Source organism: Zea mays, chromosome 2 (assembly GCF_902167145.1).
Source record: "Zea mays cultivar B73 chromosome 2, Zm-B73-REFERENCE-NAM-5.0, whole genome shotgun sequence".
In the NCBI taxonomy this organism is placed as follows: Eukaryota; Viridiplantae; Streptophyta; class Magnoliopsida; order Poales; family Poaceae; genus Zea; species Zea mays.
In genome coordinates this window covers 12075939-12091499 of record NC_050097.1, presented here as the reverse complement: position 1 = coordinate 12091499, position 15561 = coordinate 12075939, and the positions used below count along the sequence as shown (strand labels likewise).

The 15561-nt window shown below is 49.3% G+C and overlaps 1 protein-coding gene across 1 annotated transcript; it reads right to left on the bottom strand.

The window, feature by feature from the left end:
- Positions 1–14196: 14196 nt before the first annotated feature.
- On the bottom strand, positions 14197–15221 carry LOC100384454 (Methionyl-tRNA synthetase). The gene has a single exon (NM_001328133.1). It carries the CDS (start codon positions 15012–15014, stop codon positions 14787–14789), a length of 228 nt encoding a protein of 75 aa, NP_001315062.1. The 5' UTR covers positions 15015–15221; the 3' UTR covers positions 14197–14786.
- Positions 15222–15561: the final 340 nt, after the last annotated feature.

Here is a 15561-nt window from a genome sequence, read left to right as displayed (position 1 = left end):
GGTCAGGGGTTCAAAGGCCAGCCCCCCGAAGGGCTCCATGGCCGCCTCAGGCTACTCGGGCTCCGCGCCCATTACTGATTAGGGGTTCGAAGGCTGGCCCCCGAAGGGTTCACAGTCGCCTCAGACACCGAGCGAGGGATGACCAGGGGTACGTTCGATACATAACCAAGGCTCGGGCTGCGCTCCCGAGGTACCCTAGGACATTTCTGAGACCAGCGGGAACGATCTTGTAACGGAATCCCATCGGAGGGAGGCATCGAGCCCTCGGACCCCGTCGCCAGGGGACCGGGTCCGGCAAATCACCCGCAGGTACTTTTGGGCGTGCCTCTGGGCCCCTAGCCGACCCCCAACGAACGGGGCATGGACGTCCACTCGGATTACCCGCTTGCAGCTCACCGGAGACACCATGTTCGGTGCCCATCGAGGGTAACATGGCGCACTCCCCCCCCTCCTTGCGGAAAGGCGACGTAGGGGCGTATGTAAAAAGTCGAGTCTGTCCCTGATCGTCCTCTCGCCCTGTGCAGAGGCTCGGGGGCTGCTCTCGCAAAAACCGGCTCCGGCCGAATCGTTGACAGCGTCAACATACCAGCCCGAGAGTTTGGGCCCCGACCGTGCACCCGGGCTACGGCCAGTTCGCATGAGGGAACGACCAGACCAGCCGAAGCGTTAAGCAAAGTATTAAGACCTCGAAGGAGTGTAACCACTCCTCCGAGGCCTCGGGGGCTACACCCGGCGGGTGCGCTCGCGCGCACCCACCGGAACGAAATGCAACCGAGAAAGGCTGGTCCCCTTGCAAAAAAGTGCGACAAAAGCCTCCAAGCGAGTGCTAACACTCCCTTCGAGGCTCGGGGGCTACTGTCGGGGACCATAATTAGGGGTACCCTCAAGACGCCTAATTCTCAGCTGGTAACCCCCATCAGCATAAAGCTGCAAAGGCCTGATGGGTACGATTAAGTCAGGGATCAGTCCACACGAGTGACTCGATCACGCTTCACCCGAGCCTAGCCTCGGCCAAAGGCAGCCGACCTCGAGAGACTTCCGTCTCGCCCGAGGCCCCCTTTTTATGGCGGACACATCACCGGCTTGCCCGAGGCCTTGGCTTCGCTCAGAAGCAACCTTGACTAAATCGCCGCACCGACTGACCAAATTGCAGGGGCATTTAACGCAAAGGTGGCCTGACACCTCTATCCTGACACGCGCCCCCGGCAGAGCCGAAGTGACCGCCGTCACTCCACTGCTCCACTGGCCAGTCTGACAGAAGGACAGCGCCGCCTGCGCCACTCCGACTGCAGTGTCGCTCGACAGAGTGAGTCTGACAGGCAGTCAGGCCTTGCCAAAGGCGCCACGGCGAACTCCGCTCCGCCCGACCCCAGGGCTCGGACTCGGGCTGAGACCCGGAAGACGGCGAACTCCGCTCCGCCCGACCCCAGGGCTCGGACTCGGGCTAAGACCCGGAAGACGGCGAACTCCGCTCCGCCCGACCCCAGGGCTCGGACTCGGGCTAAGACCCGGAAGACGGCGAACTCCGCTCCGCCCGACCCCAGGGCTCGGACTCGGGCTAAGACCCGGAAGACGGCGAACTCCGCTCCGCCCGACCCCAGGGCTCGGACTCGGGCTAAGACCCGGAAGACGGCGAACTCCGCTCCGCCCGACCCCAGGGCTCGGACTCGGGCTAGCACCCGGAAGACGACGAAACTCCGCTTCGCCCGACCCCAGGGCTCGGACTCCGCCCTGGCCTCGGCCGAACGACTTCCGCCTCGCCCGACCCCTTGGCTCGGGCTCGGCCACGGCAACAAAAGGCAAACTCAACCTCGGCTTCGGAGGAACCCCCACGTCGCCCTGCCTAGGGCATAGACCGCCACGTCAACAGGAGGCGCCATCATCATCCTACCCCGAATCGACTCGGGTCACAGAGAACAAGACCGGCGTCTCATCCGGCCAGCTCCGCCGGAGGGGCAATGATGGCGCTCCGCGAGCTCTGTGACGACGGCGGCCCCCGGCTCTCTTACGGAAGCAGGACAACGTCAGCAGGGACTCGACCGCTCCAACAGCTGTCCCTCCATCAGGCTCCGCCGCACCTCCGACAGCCACGACATCACGCCAGCAGGGTGCCCAGATCTCTCCGGCTGCCACATTGGCATGTACCTAGGGCGCTAGCTCTCCCTCCGCTAGACACGTAGCACTCTGCTACATCCCCATTGTACACCTGGATCCTCTCCTTACGACTATAAAAGGAAGGACCAGAGCCTTCTCAGAAAAGGTTGGCCGCGCGGGACCGAGGACGGGACAGGCGCTCTCTTGGGGCCGCTCGCTTCCCTCACCCGCGTGGACGCTTGTAACCCCCCTACTGCAAGCGCACCTGACCTGGGCGCGGGACGAACACGAAGGCCGCGGGACTTACACCTCTCTCACGCTCGACTCCGGCCACCTCGCCTCTCCCCCCTTCGCGCTCGCCCACGCGCTCGACCCATCTGGGCTGGGGCACGCAGCACACTCACTCGTCGGCTTAGGGACCCCCTGTCCCGAAACGCCGACACGTTTCATTTCTCTTCACTTATTTTTCTTTTTTTTAAAAAAATGAGATCGTTTATTTATGTATAGTTTTTTTGCCTCGCAGCTTGCGATAACTTCCGGTCATCGCTCGGATACGAGGCGATCAAAAAAATGTGCCCACTTTATCCATATATATGACCATATTTTATTTATATTCAACTGCCTTACTATTCTATGTTTCGAACCTAATAATTCTATGTGCAAATCAAGCGCGCGAGTGGAAGCAGCCGCCATTTTTATATTGGCGCTCCAGCAACCAAAATCCTTGAACAATCAGCAGCGTGCTCACTCTTGCCGTGGAGAGACTTTCTAATAAAAAAAACATTTTTTTTGCGAGCGTTTTTTGGACTTTATCAGATGTGACGAGTAAAGTATGGGCACGTGCATGCCTATGGTGACTATCTTCTCCGAACGAACGAACGAACCAATGCAGTGACGACGTCCTCCACAGCTGTGATGTCCTTGTGCGAGTAATAACGGCGACCGTACCCGGGGACCGTCGGCCGATCGTACGTTCAAGGCTGTACCAATACTACGCCAGACGGTTAGCGTGGGTGTGTGTATGTGTGGTTCCTGTTCCATGTGGCACGGTACAAATGAAGCAGCACGTACGTACGTACGTGACACTGACACGGCGAATCGTACATGTACCGCCGGCGGTCAGGCATGGCGTCTCGGGCTGCCCTGCTACGCCTCTGACCGACCGGCGACACCAGCGCCAGCCAGGCCATGTAAAAAAAAGTGCACCGCGCGCTTGGAGAGTTTGGAGTGGTGACGGTGACTCGGTAACGACTGCTCGCGAGGGAAAAAAAATATATACTTTTTATACTTATCCCTATGGCTGCGGCACACGCCGTTTTCGCCGGTCTTATTTTTCCGTTGCCTGTATGACTGTATTTGCCTACTGATGATACCGACGTGTACTGACGGAGAGAGACGCCAGTGAACTTTTCCGCTGTTGATGTGCGTAGCGTACGTGGCTGTGGCGGCACGTGCCAAACGTCAAGCAAGCAACCAAATGTAACAGACTCCAGCACGGTAGATTCACCCACCGTGATGACACTAAAAATACTACGTGGTCTTGTTGACCATCTCCTCCTGTACGTACGTGTGGCTGTGTGAGGAACGGATAACTGATGGCATTTTGGAGAAAAAAAAAACACGCGCAAGGATGGATCCTGTCGTTTCTTGGCTTCGCGTGTGCATGGCGGGCTGGCGGCGGTGGCCGGTGGCAGAAAGTATTCGGCGGCGCCGTGGGTTATACGGGACACGGGCCAATGCCGTTGGTGGCCTGGTGCGGTGGGAGAAATTCTGTGGGCTCGTCCTCGCGCGTGACTGCACCATGCTTTGCGTTGCGTACTTGCGTGCGTGGTAGTGATAATCTCTTGGTTGCTTTCTCTCTTTCTCGTAAGAGAGATAGAGCGAGCACTACAGTAAACGGAGAAACGTCCGACGGTCAAAACCATCGGACATAAGGAATAAACCGTCGGAAATAAAAGCCTTATCTCCGACGGCTTTAAGCCGTCGGAGATAACTCGTCGGAAATAGTGCAATGTCCGACGGCCGGACATAAGCTATCTCCGACGGCTGCGTGTGCCCGTCGGACAAATCCCAACCGTTTTACCGGTCGGAATGTGGGCCCCACAAGATTAAGTCCGACGGCTACCACTAGGCCGTCGGACATAAGCATCCCTTATGTCCGACGGTAGTTAATGCCGTCGGACATAAGCATCCCTTATGTCCGACGGTAGTTAATGCCGTCGGACATAACCATGTGTTATGTCCGACGGCTACCACTAGGCCGTCGGACATAACAAATTACAGAATTTACACAAAATTCTGTTTTTTAAAAAATCTGACATTTACAAAACAAAAACAGATTCATGCACATATACACATTCACATTCACAATCACAAATATACACATTCTAATAAGTATTCACAATCACAAATATTCTCACATAAATAATAACATTCACAAATTTAACATCAACATATAGGTTCGACGGTTGTTGCAAACTGAAATTGTGTCTCACAAACAAGTGTTGCAAAGTGTTTCATAAATAAACATCACGACACATCAATCATATCCATCGTCTGGATGGTTCGAGTAGCCACCTCCTCCGGCTGGACTCTGCGTGTTGAATAGGTTGTTGACCCACGAATGTGCTGTGTCGTCTTGCCCAGACCCATCTCCAGGTGCGGCAACTGAAGCGGGTGGTGTCTGAAATCCCTATAACACAAGCACATGAAATAGTAATCACTCAGTTGTTCATTTAAACACATAAGACATCTATGAACATGTCACACACGCATATGTGTACATACCATAGGGAATTGTGACGTAGGCGGAGGCGGAGGTGGAGGCGCCAACATTGGCATTGGCAGTGCAAAGTCCGGAGGCGGCATCCCATATGTCGGCATCGGGACGCCCGCTTGTTGGGCTAGTTGCTACAAATTATATACAAGTCATTGTTGAACAAACAAGATACACATCAAGTGTTTTGCAAAATAAGCTACAAAATGTTACTTCAACTTACCGAGAGAAGAGCTTGATTTTGGGCCTGGAGGCTTGCATAATACTCGTCCCTCTTCTTCTGGTACTCGGCTTGTTGTCTCTGGTATTCAGATTGTTGCCTCTGGTACTCCAATTGTTCCCTCAAGACTGATTGATGGTACTCTGCCTGTTGACGCAACACTGCAAGCTCTATCTCATGGGCTGCTGATCGTGAACGGGACGACTGTGAAGACGACGATGTGGATTGTCGTCCACGGCGTCTCAGCTCTCTGGAATCAATCGTAGAATCAAAAATACCCAACCTACAAGAGTGAACCATGCACTTAGTATAGTAACTCATGGCTCAGTTGAATCGCAAGCATATGATGACAATTTTGAAAACCAAATCAAATAATCTCACCGTCCATGAGCTTGTCCTCCTGCGCTAGCATATGCTGCCTGAGGGTCGATTGGCTGGCTCCTCCAATCGTACTCCTCCCCATGGCGTTGAACCATCTCCTGCCCATACGAAGCCTGGAGGCAAACAATATCAAATATAAGTGCATAACCCCTATGCCCTTGCAAACAATATCAACACACATAATAGAGTATCAAAAACTCACTAGACGGTCGGTGGCCGTCTGAGTGCATAACACATCAGGATTCTGAGGATCAAAACCCCTATGCCCTTGCATATACACCTCCACATCCGTGGGCGTACGGCCGGATTTGACTTCCTGTACATAAAAGTTATAATGACACATTTGCTATGTGATTCAAAGTTACGACAAACTGTGACTTACCATTCGCTTAGCCAAGCGCACATGACCATCACCGCCGTAGTTGTGGAACGACTCAGTCCCACGGTTTCCCCTGTTCCTTTCGGAAATGGCACGAAAGTCAGGGGAAGCCCACCATCTGCACAATGCCCGATAACCGTCTGGTCGGGTGGCCATCCACGGCACCGACACCTACATGAAATTTTTTAAATAAAGCAAGCAAATACATGGCTTTGTGCGATATGAGAGGCAACAACCTGTTTACCTCTAGGTATTGCTCCTCCGTCAAGTAAATTGATGACCACTCGGCCTTTGTATTTGGCATCGGTCGATCATCAGCATTTGCTCTGTACCATGCCTTTATAGCCTGAATTCGTGCATAGTACATTGCATATGCAACGACATCGTTCGCGTTAAACTCAAACACGTAACGAGCGTTCATATCATATGATCCATCGTCCGGCAACTTGTACCGTTTCTGCAAAAACCATAGTGTTATCATAAAAGCAAACATATATGGAATAACTAAAATAGTATAAACAAGTCATACCCAGAATGCATCCCAAACTAGTGCCTGTGTGTTGCCAAACGTTCTACAGACACCATAACGATAATGCTCCCAAGTGGTGGCGGGGACAGACTCGCCAGTAGGCAAAGTCACAAGACCAGGCCAGTGCAGACGAACAAGATTACCAAGAACCATGTTCACCTGCCTGTAGTGTCCTGTGCCTGTGAACGAGTCGTCGATCCAAGTCCTGCAAACAGAAATCAATGTAGAAATTAAAACATAACTTTCAATAACATTTAAGCAAAGATATGTCACTCACTTTCCACTAGGCTTTATCACAACCCGAGATTCGGGTGGAAGCTCTGGAGGTGGTCCAACAAAATGCAGCTTCCTCGTTCTCTTAACTCGAGAAGTTCCAGACCCAGCTGCAGAATCTCCACCAGCCCCAGAATCCCCAGCCCCAGAATCCCCACCAGCGTCGTCTCCAGCATCATCTCCCACATTATCTCCACCATCATCTTCAACATCATCTCTTGCATGATCCTCTACCACTGGTTCCTCAATCTCAGCATCCTATGAAACAAATAACTTACATCATACAATATTAAGTAACTCAAATAATGTAATTTAACAACTAACTTACATCTTGTGGAGGCAAATGTTCTGCCAGCGCTCTCCGTCTGCTCATGGTAGAACCTGTGCCCTGAAAAACTGAATCCTCACCCCTCGAGCTGCTCCTCGAGCTACTCCTCGACCCAAGCAAACTACGAGCTAAAGACTTCATTTTCTTTGACATCCTATTTTAACAAAAACAAGTTAGTACATAAATCGACAATAAAATAATAAAATATGCAATAAAATCATAAAATATGCAATAAAATCATGATCCATACTCGTCAATCGTAATCGTAATCAAAATCAGGATCTAGTTGCTTTCGTCGATTTAATGGACGCCAAGTAGCTTTCTTCTTTCTCGTCACTCGTTTTCTTTTTGGAGGAACCTCTACATCATTTTGATCGCCTAATAAAGATTCTTCCAACATTTCAGTTTGTACATTAAACGTGCTTGTATGTTCTTTGTCTTGGAAAATCTCAGCAGCCCCCACTTCCTGCTCGATTTGACTTTCAACATAACCAGCATCACCAGGAGCATATAGTCGTTCACGCGGATTAACTTTGTACACTACCCTCCAATCAACCAAACCGTTTTTCTTAGATGGATATGTCATATAATACACCTGCTCGCATTGGTGGGCAAGGATTATAGTGTCGTGGCCTTTTAATCTATCGTTGTGTTTGACTTCCACCATGCCATATTGATTTTCTCGCGTTGTATTTGGAGAAAACCAATCACAATCGAAGAACACCACTTTGAGTTGTTTATCTCCAAAAAACTTGTACTCGATTATATCATTAATGACTCCATAATAATTAGTCACCTTCCCTTCATCATCGACAGCTCTAGTTACAACTCCGGAGTTTGTCGTGGCTGCTAGAGGATGATCATCTTCGAACCTTGTGGAACGGAATCTAAAACCATTGACATCATACCGACCATAACGTCTGCCAGTTACTGCTCCTAGGGATAATTGTCGAAGGTCCGGGTGTATATTGTCATTTTTATCTACATAATCTCGAAACCAACACAAGAAATTAAGTCCCCCATCTTTTCCCTCTCGACGAATCTGGTCACGTTCACAGCCAGAGATGCAATTTTGAGAATCAAATTCCCTGTTAGTACAAGGAAACAAACCTTTTAGTATCACAACAAAAATTCTAGCGCCAATGACTAAAATAAAGTTTACACTTACAAGAGAAACTGGCTCATCTCTTCCATGTTGTTATACATGTAGAGTAAAGCAGTCTTCCATTCGTCGTTGGTGAAACAGTATGTTGTGCTGGGTCCTACAGTTTTGCCCCTCCATTGAAAAATTTCAATATCACTAATAGGGGGCTCGTCGACATGATACCGCAACGTATGGGCATTGACATTGTGTTCCTCTGCAAAGTACAGGCCCGTGAACGATGCTATCTCTTTGTATTTGAATTCTTCAGCGATGCACCCTTCAACTCGTCTCTTATTACCAACCATTGCACGTAGCTTCTTTAGTGTCCTTTCGATGTGATACATCCATCTATATTGCATAGGACCTCCTACCTTAGCTTCGTATGGTAGGTGAACAAGTAGATGTTGCATCGGATTGAAGAAACCTGGTGGAAATATTTTTTCAAGTTTGCATACCAAAATCGGTATTTCTTGCTCAAGCTTCTCCATCATCTCTTTCTTTATTTCTTTGGCACAAAGATGTCTATAAAAGTAGCTTAGCTCCGCTAATGCTTTCCAGACATCATTTTTTACAAAACCACGAAACATAACAGGAAGGAGTCTTTCCATTATTATGTGGTAGTCATGACTCTTCAACCCAGAAAACTTGCCCGTCTTCAAATTCACAGACCTTCTAAAGCCCGCGGCGTAACCATCTGGGAACTTTAAGTTTTTCAACCATTTCATCAATTGTTTCTTCCTTTTAGGTTTAATACTGAAAGGAGCACGTGGCTTCTTCTGATTCTCTCCTATCTCCATAGTTGGTCTTCTACAGATTAAGGCCAAGTCTTTCCTTGCCTTAGGGTTGTCTTTTGTTTTGTCAGTGATATTCATGCAAGTGCTGATAATGCTTTCACCCATATTTCGTTCCTGGTGCATGACATCAATGTTATGTTAGAATCAAGGCTTTCATATAAGGGAGTTCCCATAGACCACATTTGTGAGTCCAATTATGCTCCGTTCCATAACCTTCAAAACGATTTCCATGTTCGTTTAGTTTCAAATCATTAAGTCTCGCGAGAATCTCTGGACCACTTAGACGCTTGGGTGGTCCCCTCGTCACAATCGTGTCCTTTTTAAAAGCGTTCCTATCGAACCTGAACGGGTGATCCTCTGGCAAAAAACATCTATGGCAATCGAAGTAACATATCTTTCCACCAAACTTTAGTCGAAAGCATAAAGTGTCTTCAACGCATATAGGACATGTCAAAATCCCATGACAACTCCATCCAGCAAAGATACCATAAGCCATAAAATCATGAATAGACCATAAAAACGCGGCTCTCAGGTTGAACTTCTGTTTCTTGTAACAATCGTACGCCTCGACTCCTTCCCACAAAATTTTCAATTCTTCAATCAGGGGTCTCATCATCACATCGATCTTTGTTCCAGGATGATCCGGACCAGGTATTATAAGACACAAGAAAATAAATTCATATTTCATGCAAAGAGCTGGTGGAAGGTTGTATGGAACAGCAAAGACGGGCCAACATGAGTACGACGTTGCGGTTAGATTGAATGGTGAGAAACCATCTGTTGCCAAACCGAAGCGGACATTCCGCACTTCATCAGCAAAGCTGGAATCAAAAGCATCTAGTGCCTTCCATGCATCTGTATCAGCTGGGTGCACCATGACATTTGGATTCTCACGTACCCCTTCTTTGTGCCACCTCATGTGTCTGGCTGTATTCTTGGAGATGAACAAACGTTTCAACCGAGGTATGAGAGGCATGTAACGAAGCTGCTTACGTGCAATCTTCGTAGTCACGGTCAAACCATCGTCGTTTTCAACCTCAACGAATCTAAGCTCACCACATACAGTACACTTCTTCTCACCTGCGGTCTCCTTCCAGAAAAGCATACAATTATTTTCACAGACATCGATTTTTTCGTAGTCCATACCGAGGCCAGATAACAGCTTTTTAGACTGATACATGTCCTTTGGCATCTTGTGATTCTCCGGAAGTACATCACTGATCAAGTTCAAAAGTTCCTTGTAACAGTTGTTTGAGAATGCAAACTTAGACTTAATAGCCATAAGTCGAGTCACAAATACAAGGACGGTCACTTTTGTGTGCTCATGCAACGGCTCTTCGGCAGCTTTAAGGAGCTCGAAGAACTTCTGAACCTCAGGTGTAGCTGGATCCTCAAACTCGGTGGGTTGACCGGGGTTCTCCGAATCGACGGTTAGAAACTCATGGCGTACATCGTCAAGCATCTCTTCCATCCTATCGTAGTCCTCCTCTTCATGTGACTGAACTTCCGATACAATACGAGGAGGTGGGTCCTCACCGTGGTGCACCCACACCTCATAGCCTGGCATATAACCGTTCTTGCAAATATGTATCGACATAGTCCTCCTGTCAAGTAAATTAATGTTCCGACACTTGCTACAAGGGCACCTAACATCGGTTCCAGTCTCTGACCGAGCAAAAGCATGGTCGAGAAAAGCATCAGTCTTGGCCACCCACTCACTTGATAGAGCACCTCTTTTCTTCCAACCTTCATACATCCATCGACGATTCTCCTCCATACTAGCTACGAGACGTTAACTTAATTAGATAAGTAATGCACTGGCCATCCGTTTTTACGAAGAAATCACGCCCCTACATCTGTAGGAAAGGATAGGTCCTAAACCCACCCAGGAGTGACCGACGAGGCCGTGTTTATGACAAGACATGTGGTCGTGCGAAATTTCGGCAGCATAACCCTGTTGTTCTCCAATCGCACGCCTAAAAATGGTGCAATTGGAGAACAGAGAGGTTATGCTGCCGAAACTAAGCAGGAGCACATGCTTTTGTCATAAACACAGACTCTGTCGGTCACCCCGAGGCTGTCCAATAAAGGGACAATTCCGGCCCAACATACCTCACATGCGTCGCTTGTAAGGTGTGTTGGGCCGAAACGGGTGACGCCTAGGTTTCGTTTGTTCACACTACGATACACTATGATTAACTATAATCATCGTGCATTATTAAATAATTAAACTAATAAACCACAATACAATATTACATACGAAATAACATTGTTATAGATGACAAATCATATAAAATGACCTTATTTCCGAGGGCATAATAATTACCCTCGGAAATTAAAAAATTAAATTATCTAAAGTACCACTAAATAAACTAAAACAAGCTACTTTAATTATGTAATCAAATTTTAGCCGTCGGACATAACAAACTAAACAATTAAATACATTCACACATACAATTATAATCAAATACATTAATACAAGCATACTATTTTAATCAAATAAATTAATACAAACATACAATTTTAATAAACAAAATTGCTAATTAAGGATACTCACTTAGCGGGCGTGGGGAGCCGGCCGGCGACGGGCGCACGTGGCCGTTGGCCGGAGCACGGGGCGGCGGCGACCGGCGAACGGGGCGGCGACGGCGGCGGCCGGAGCACGGGGCGGAGCTCGGGGCGGTGGCCGGACCACGGGGCGGCGGCGGCGGGAGCACGGGCGCCTTATCTCCGGCGACGGCGGGCGTGGCGGCGACAGAGCGAGCGGCGGCGATGGTGGCGGCGAGCGGGACGGCGGCGGCGGCTGAAGAAACCGACGCGCGGAAATGAAAGCCGCGCGGGTCCGATCCAAGCGTTAAAAAGGCTTATGTCCGACGGCTCGGTGGAAGGCCGTCGGAGATAACCTTATCTCCGACGACCCTGTACGAGGCCGTCGGAGATAAACGCTATTTTCGAGAGCCGGTTGCGGCCGTCGGACATAAGCTTATCTCCGACGGCCTCGTACAGGGCCGTCGGAGATAAGAAGGCCGTCGGACGTGTCTCCGTTTACTGTAGTGGAGTGAGTGAGGGAGTTACAGGGATGGGGACAAACATAGATAGCAGCCGCAATTGCTTGCGACAACTGCTCTTAACATCGTCCTCATCCAGGTCCAATCGCTCCGGCCGCCGGCAGCAGGATAAGCTGTGTCTACCCGCCGATATCACCATCTCTCCACTGCTCTTATCACCAGCATCGGTGGAGACTTGCCTGCAGCCGCAGCCACGCACACGCACGCACGGGTTCACTGCACCTGTCATGGCTGTCAATTCGAGGCCAGGTTTTCTATCTTGCACTTTTTCTACGCTCCGTCACATAGTGCGGGCAGGGCACGGTGCGCGCATGGAAACTTCTGAGGTCAACCCACGTGCATAGTAGACGAGACGACACCCAAAGCAGCTGCCGTGCACGATCATGTCCTCCTCTCTCTTTTTTTTTTCTGAATCAACTGAAGGTTTTCTTTATTTTTTTTAATAACGATCGAATTTTATTCAGCAACGACTGAATGTCAAGCCTTGCTATTGTTCCTTCCAGCAGGCCTTAGCCTTCGGACCCTCGCAAGGTCCCCGGACCATTAATTGGAAATATATGGCATAAAAGAATCCTCTCCTCCTCAAAGACCACTCGTTCAGTAATTAGACATTTTCGATATTAAGTTTCGAATACAAACCGTGAGTAATAGTAGAGAAACTAGCATGCTGTTACAGGCTAGTAACCAGTACGCATAACCACATGCATAACAACAGATAAATCGAAACACACAATTAGATCAAATGGTCCGCTAAAATTTTATCCCTCGTCTTGCGGGGACGGACGCAGCTTCCTTTTGTGCATGCACAGTGACCCGATAAGTACTCACGTCACGCACGTGCTCTTTGTGCCTCGGCATATAAACTAGTGTCACTCTACCGAAACTACAAAAATATGGCTATTGGTTCCATCATCTTCTTGCCATACAAGGGTCTCTGATTTTTTTTTTACGATTTAATTGAATTTGTCTGTTGGGCTAAGCCCACAAATGCAATAGATACTTGGGGACCAAAGATCATATTCTTGGATTTTTGGTGGTGACCATTTTTGGTCAAAAATCTATATGTGTTAGCCTTCGGTATTATTGAAAATGATCGTTCATGCTATTTTCAACAAAAATGGGGGTTGTGTGGCCATTAGTTATCTACCAGAGGCTCGTACACCTCACCCCACATATGTTTCCTTGACATAGATCACATTCTTGGATTTCTGGTGGAGACCATTTCTTGGTCAACAATCCGTAGGTGACAGACTTCGGTATTATTAAAAATGGTCGTTCATGCTATTTTCGACAAAAATGGGGGTTGTGTAGCCATTGATCATCGACCATAGGCTCATACACCTGACCCCACATGTGCTTCCTTACCATAGATCACAATTTTGGATATCTGTTGGAGACCATTTTTTGGTCAAAAATTTGTAGGTGTTAGCCTTCGGTATTATTGAAAATGGTCGTTCATGCTATTTTCGACATCCTTGGATTTCTAGGGGAGACCATTTCTTGGTCAAAAATCTGTAGGTGTTAGCCTTCGGTATTATTGAAAATGGTCGTACATGCTATTTTTGAAAAAAATGGGGGTTGTGTCACCCCACATATGTTTGCTTGCCATATATTGCATTCTAGGATTTTTGGTGGAAACCATTTCTTGGTCAAAAATCCGTAGGTGTTATCCTTCGGTATTATTAAAATGGTCGTCCATGCAATTTTCGAGAAAAATGTGGGTTGTGTCGATGACTAGTGGCCACACAACAGACATTTTTGTCGAAAATTGCATGAACTACCATTTTCAATAATACCGATGGATAACACCTACGGATTTTTGATGAAGAAATGGTCTCCATAAAAAATCCAAGGACGCAATCTATGGCAAGCAAACATATGTGGGGTGAGGTGTACGAGCCCCTAGTCGATGATCAATGGCCACACAACCCCCATTTTTGTCGACAATAGCATGAACGAACATTTTCAATAATACTGAAGGCTAACACCTACAGATTTTTGACCAAGAAATGGTCTCCCCTAGAAATTCAAGGCTGTCGAAAATTGCATGAATGACCATTTCAATAATGCCGAAGGCTAACCCCTACGAATTTTTTTTAAAAAAAATTGTCTCCACCAGAAATCCAAGAATGTGATCTATTAATAGGAAACATATGTGTTGTCAGGTGTACGAGGCTCTGGTCGACGATGAGTGACCACACAAATCGGCAGAGCACCAACAGAAAGTTACACTCTCTTTACTACAGTACTATGAATAGTTTTACTACACTATTTCCAAGCAAAGATGGTGACGGCCGCAGCGAGCGGCCTCTTTTTCGCATGGTTGCCGGCTCGCCGCCTCTGCTGACCGCCGGTGCCGGTCGCCATACGACTACGAGCCCTGATAATTACTCTCTCCGTTTCTTTTTATTAGTCGCTGGATAGTACAAAATTACACTATCCAGCGACTAATAAAAAAAAACGGAGGGAGTACGTACTATCATTTACATTATTACAGGGAACTAGCTAGAAGCACCGATTAGCTAGCTTGTTGAAGCAGAGAGACATCGTTGAAGCAGCAGGAATAGGAGCCTGGGCAAGAGCCCAGGATTGTCTGGACTTAGGTCCGCCACTGATTAGGAGGAACACGCTGGCCATACCGCGCAGGACATTGACGGGCACCCTTAGTCAAGAAACTGAAGCGGATCATTAACTTGTCAAATGACGAGCTCTCGAGCCATCGGAGCTGCTTCATCGGCGACAACCGGCCGGCTGGCGGCCTGGCGCTGGCAACAAGAGGGTGTGTGCCTCGTCCGATCCTTCAGCCGCAGAGGGTGACGAGTCGGCGGAGGCAGCGGGTGCAGGAGTACTTGCGCTTGCTCTTGAGGCACAGCGGCAGGCCGAGGACGCGCCGCTCGCTCTCCACGTCGACGGCCACCACGGCCCCGCCGCAGCGCGGGCACGCCCCGGGCGCCTTGTGCGCGCCCACCACCCGCTCCTTCTCCGCGCCGCACAGCACCCGCACCACGCCCATCGTCGCCGCCGCCATTTCGCTTCTCCTCTGCGCGCGCGCTGCTGTCAGTTAGCTGCCTCTGCTCTCCGGCCGGGCTCGACGATCCAACAAGAAACCGAGCGAGCGATGTCAGCAGAGGAAGAGCCGAAGAAGAAGATCGACTTGCTGGTTGGCTTGGCAGTCCTGGAGAAGGATGGCGGAGCGTCGACCGCTAGATATGGGGGAACCGAACTGGGGTTCTGGATTTCTGGGTGTGGCCGGCGCTCGATTGGCCGTACGTATATATAGAGGCCGAGAGCGCGAGCGAGAGCCGAGCCTGCCGAGGGCGCAACGCAGAGGCAAAGAAAGCAGCCGCGCGCGCGCGCGCTAGTTGTCGTTGCTGTCTTGGTCGACGCACTCGATCGATTGGGTTTTCGCCTGGTGTGGTGCGCGTGCACTGCAGGTCTGCCGTCTGCAGCATCGCGGCAGTGTCACGGGACACGCCGGCCGTGGAGGTGTTGAGAGGGCCCTGTTGCCGTTGGGTTCGTTGCTTCCGTTTGTCAACACCTCGGGGGGAGACGTCTTTCCGTATCCGGCAATATCT

Excerpts from the sequence above, each read along its gene's own strand:
- LOC100384454 (NM_001328133.1), bottom strand. The coding sequence starts at position 15,014 with ATGGCGGCGGCGACGATGGGCGTGGTGCGGGTGCTGTGCGGCGCGGAG.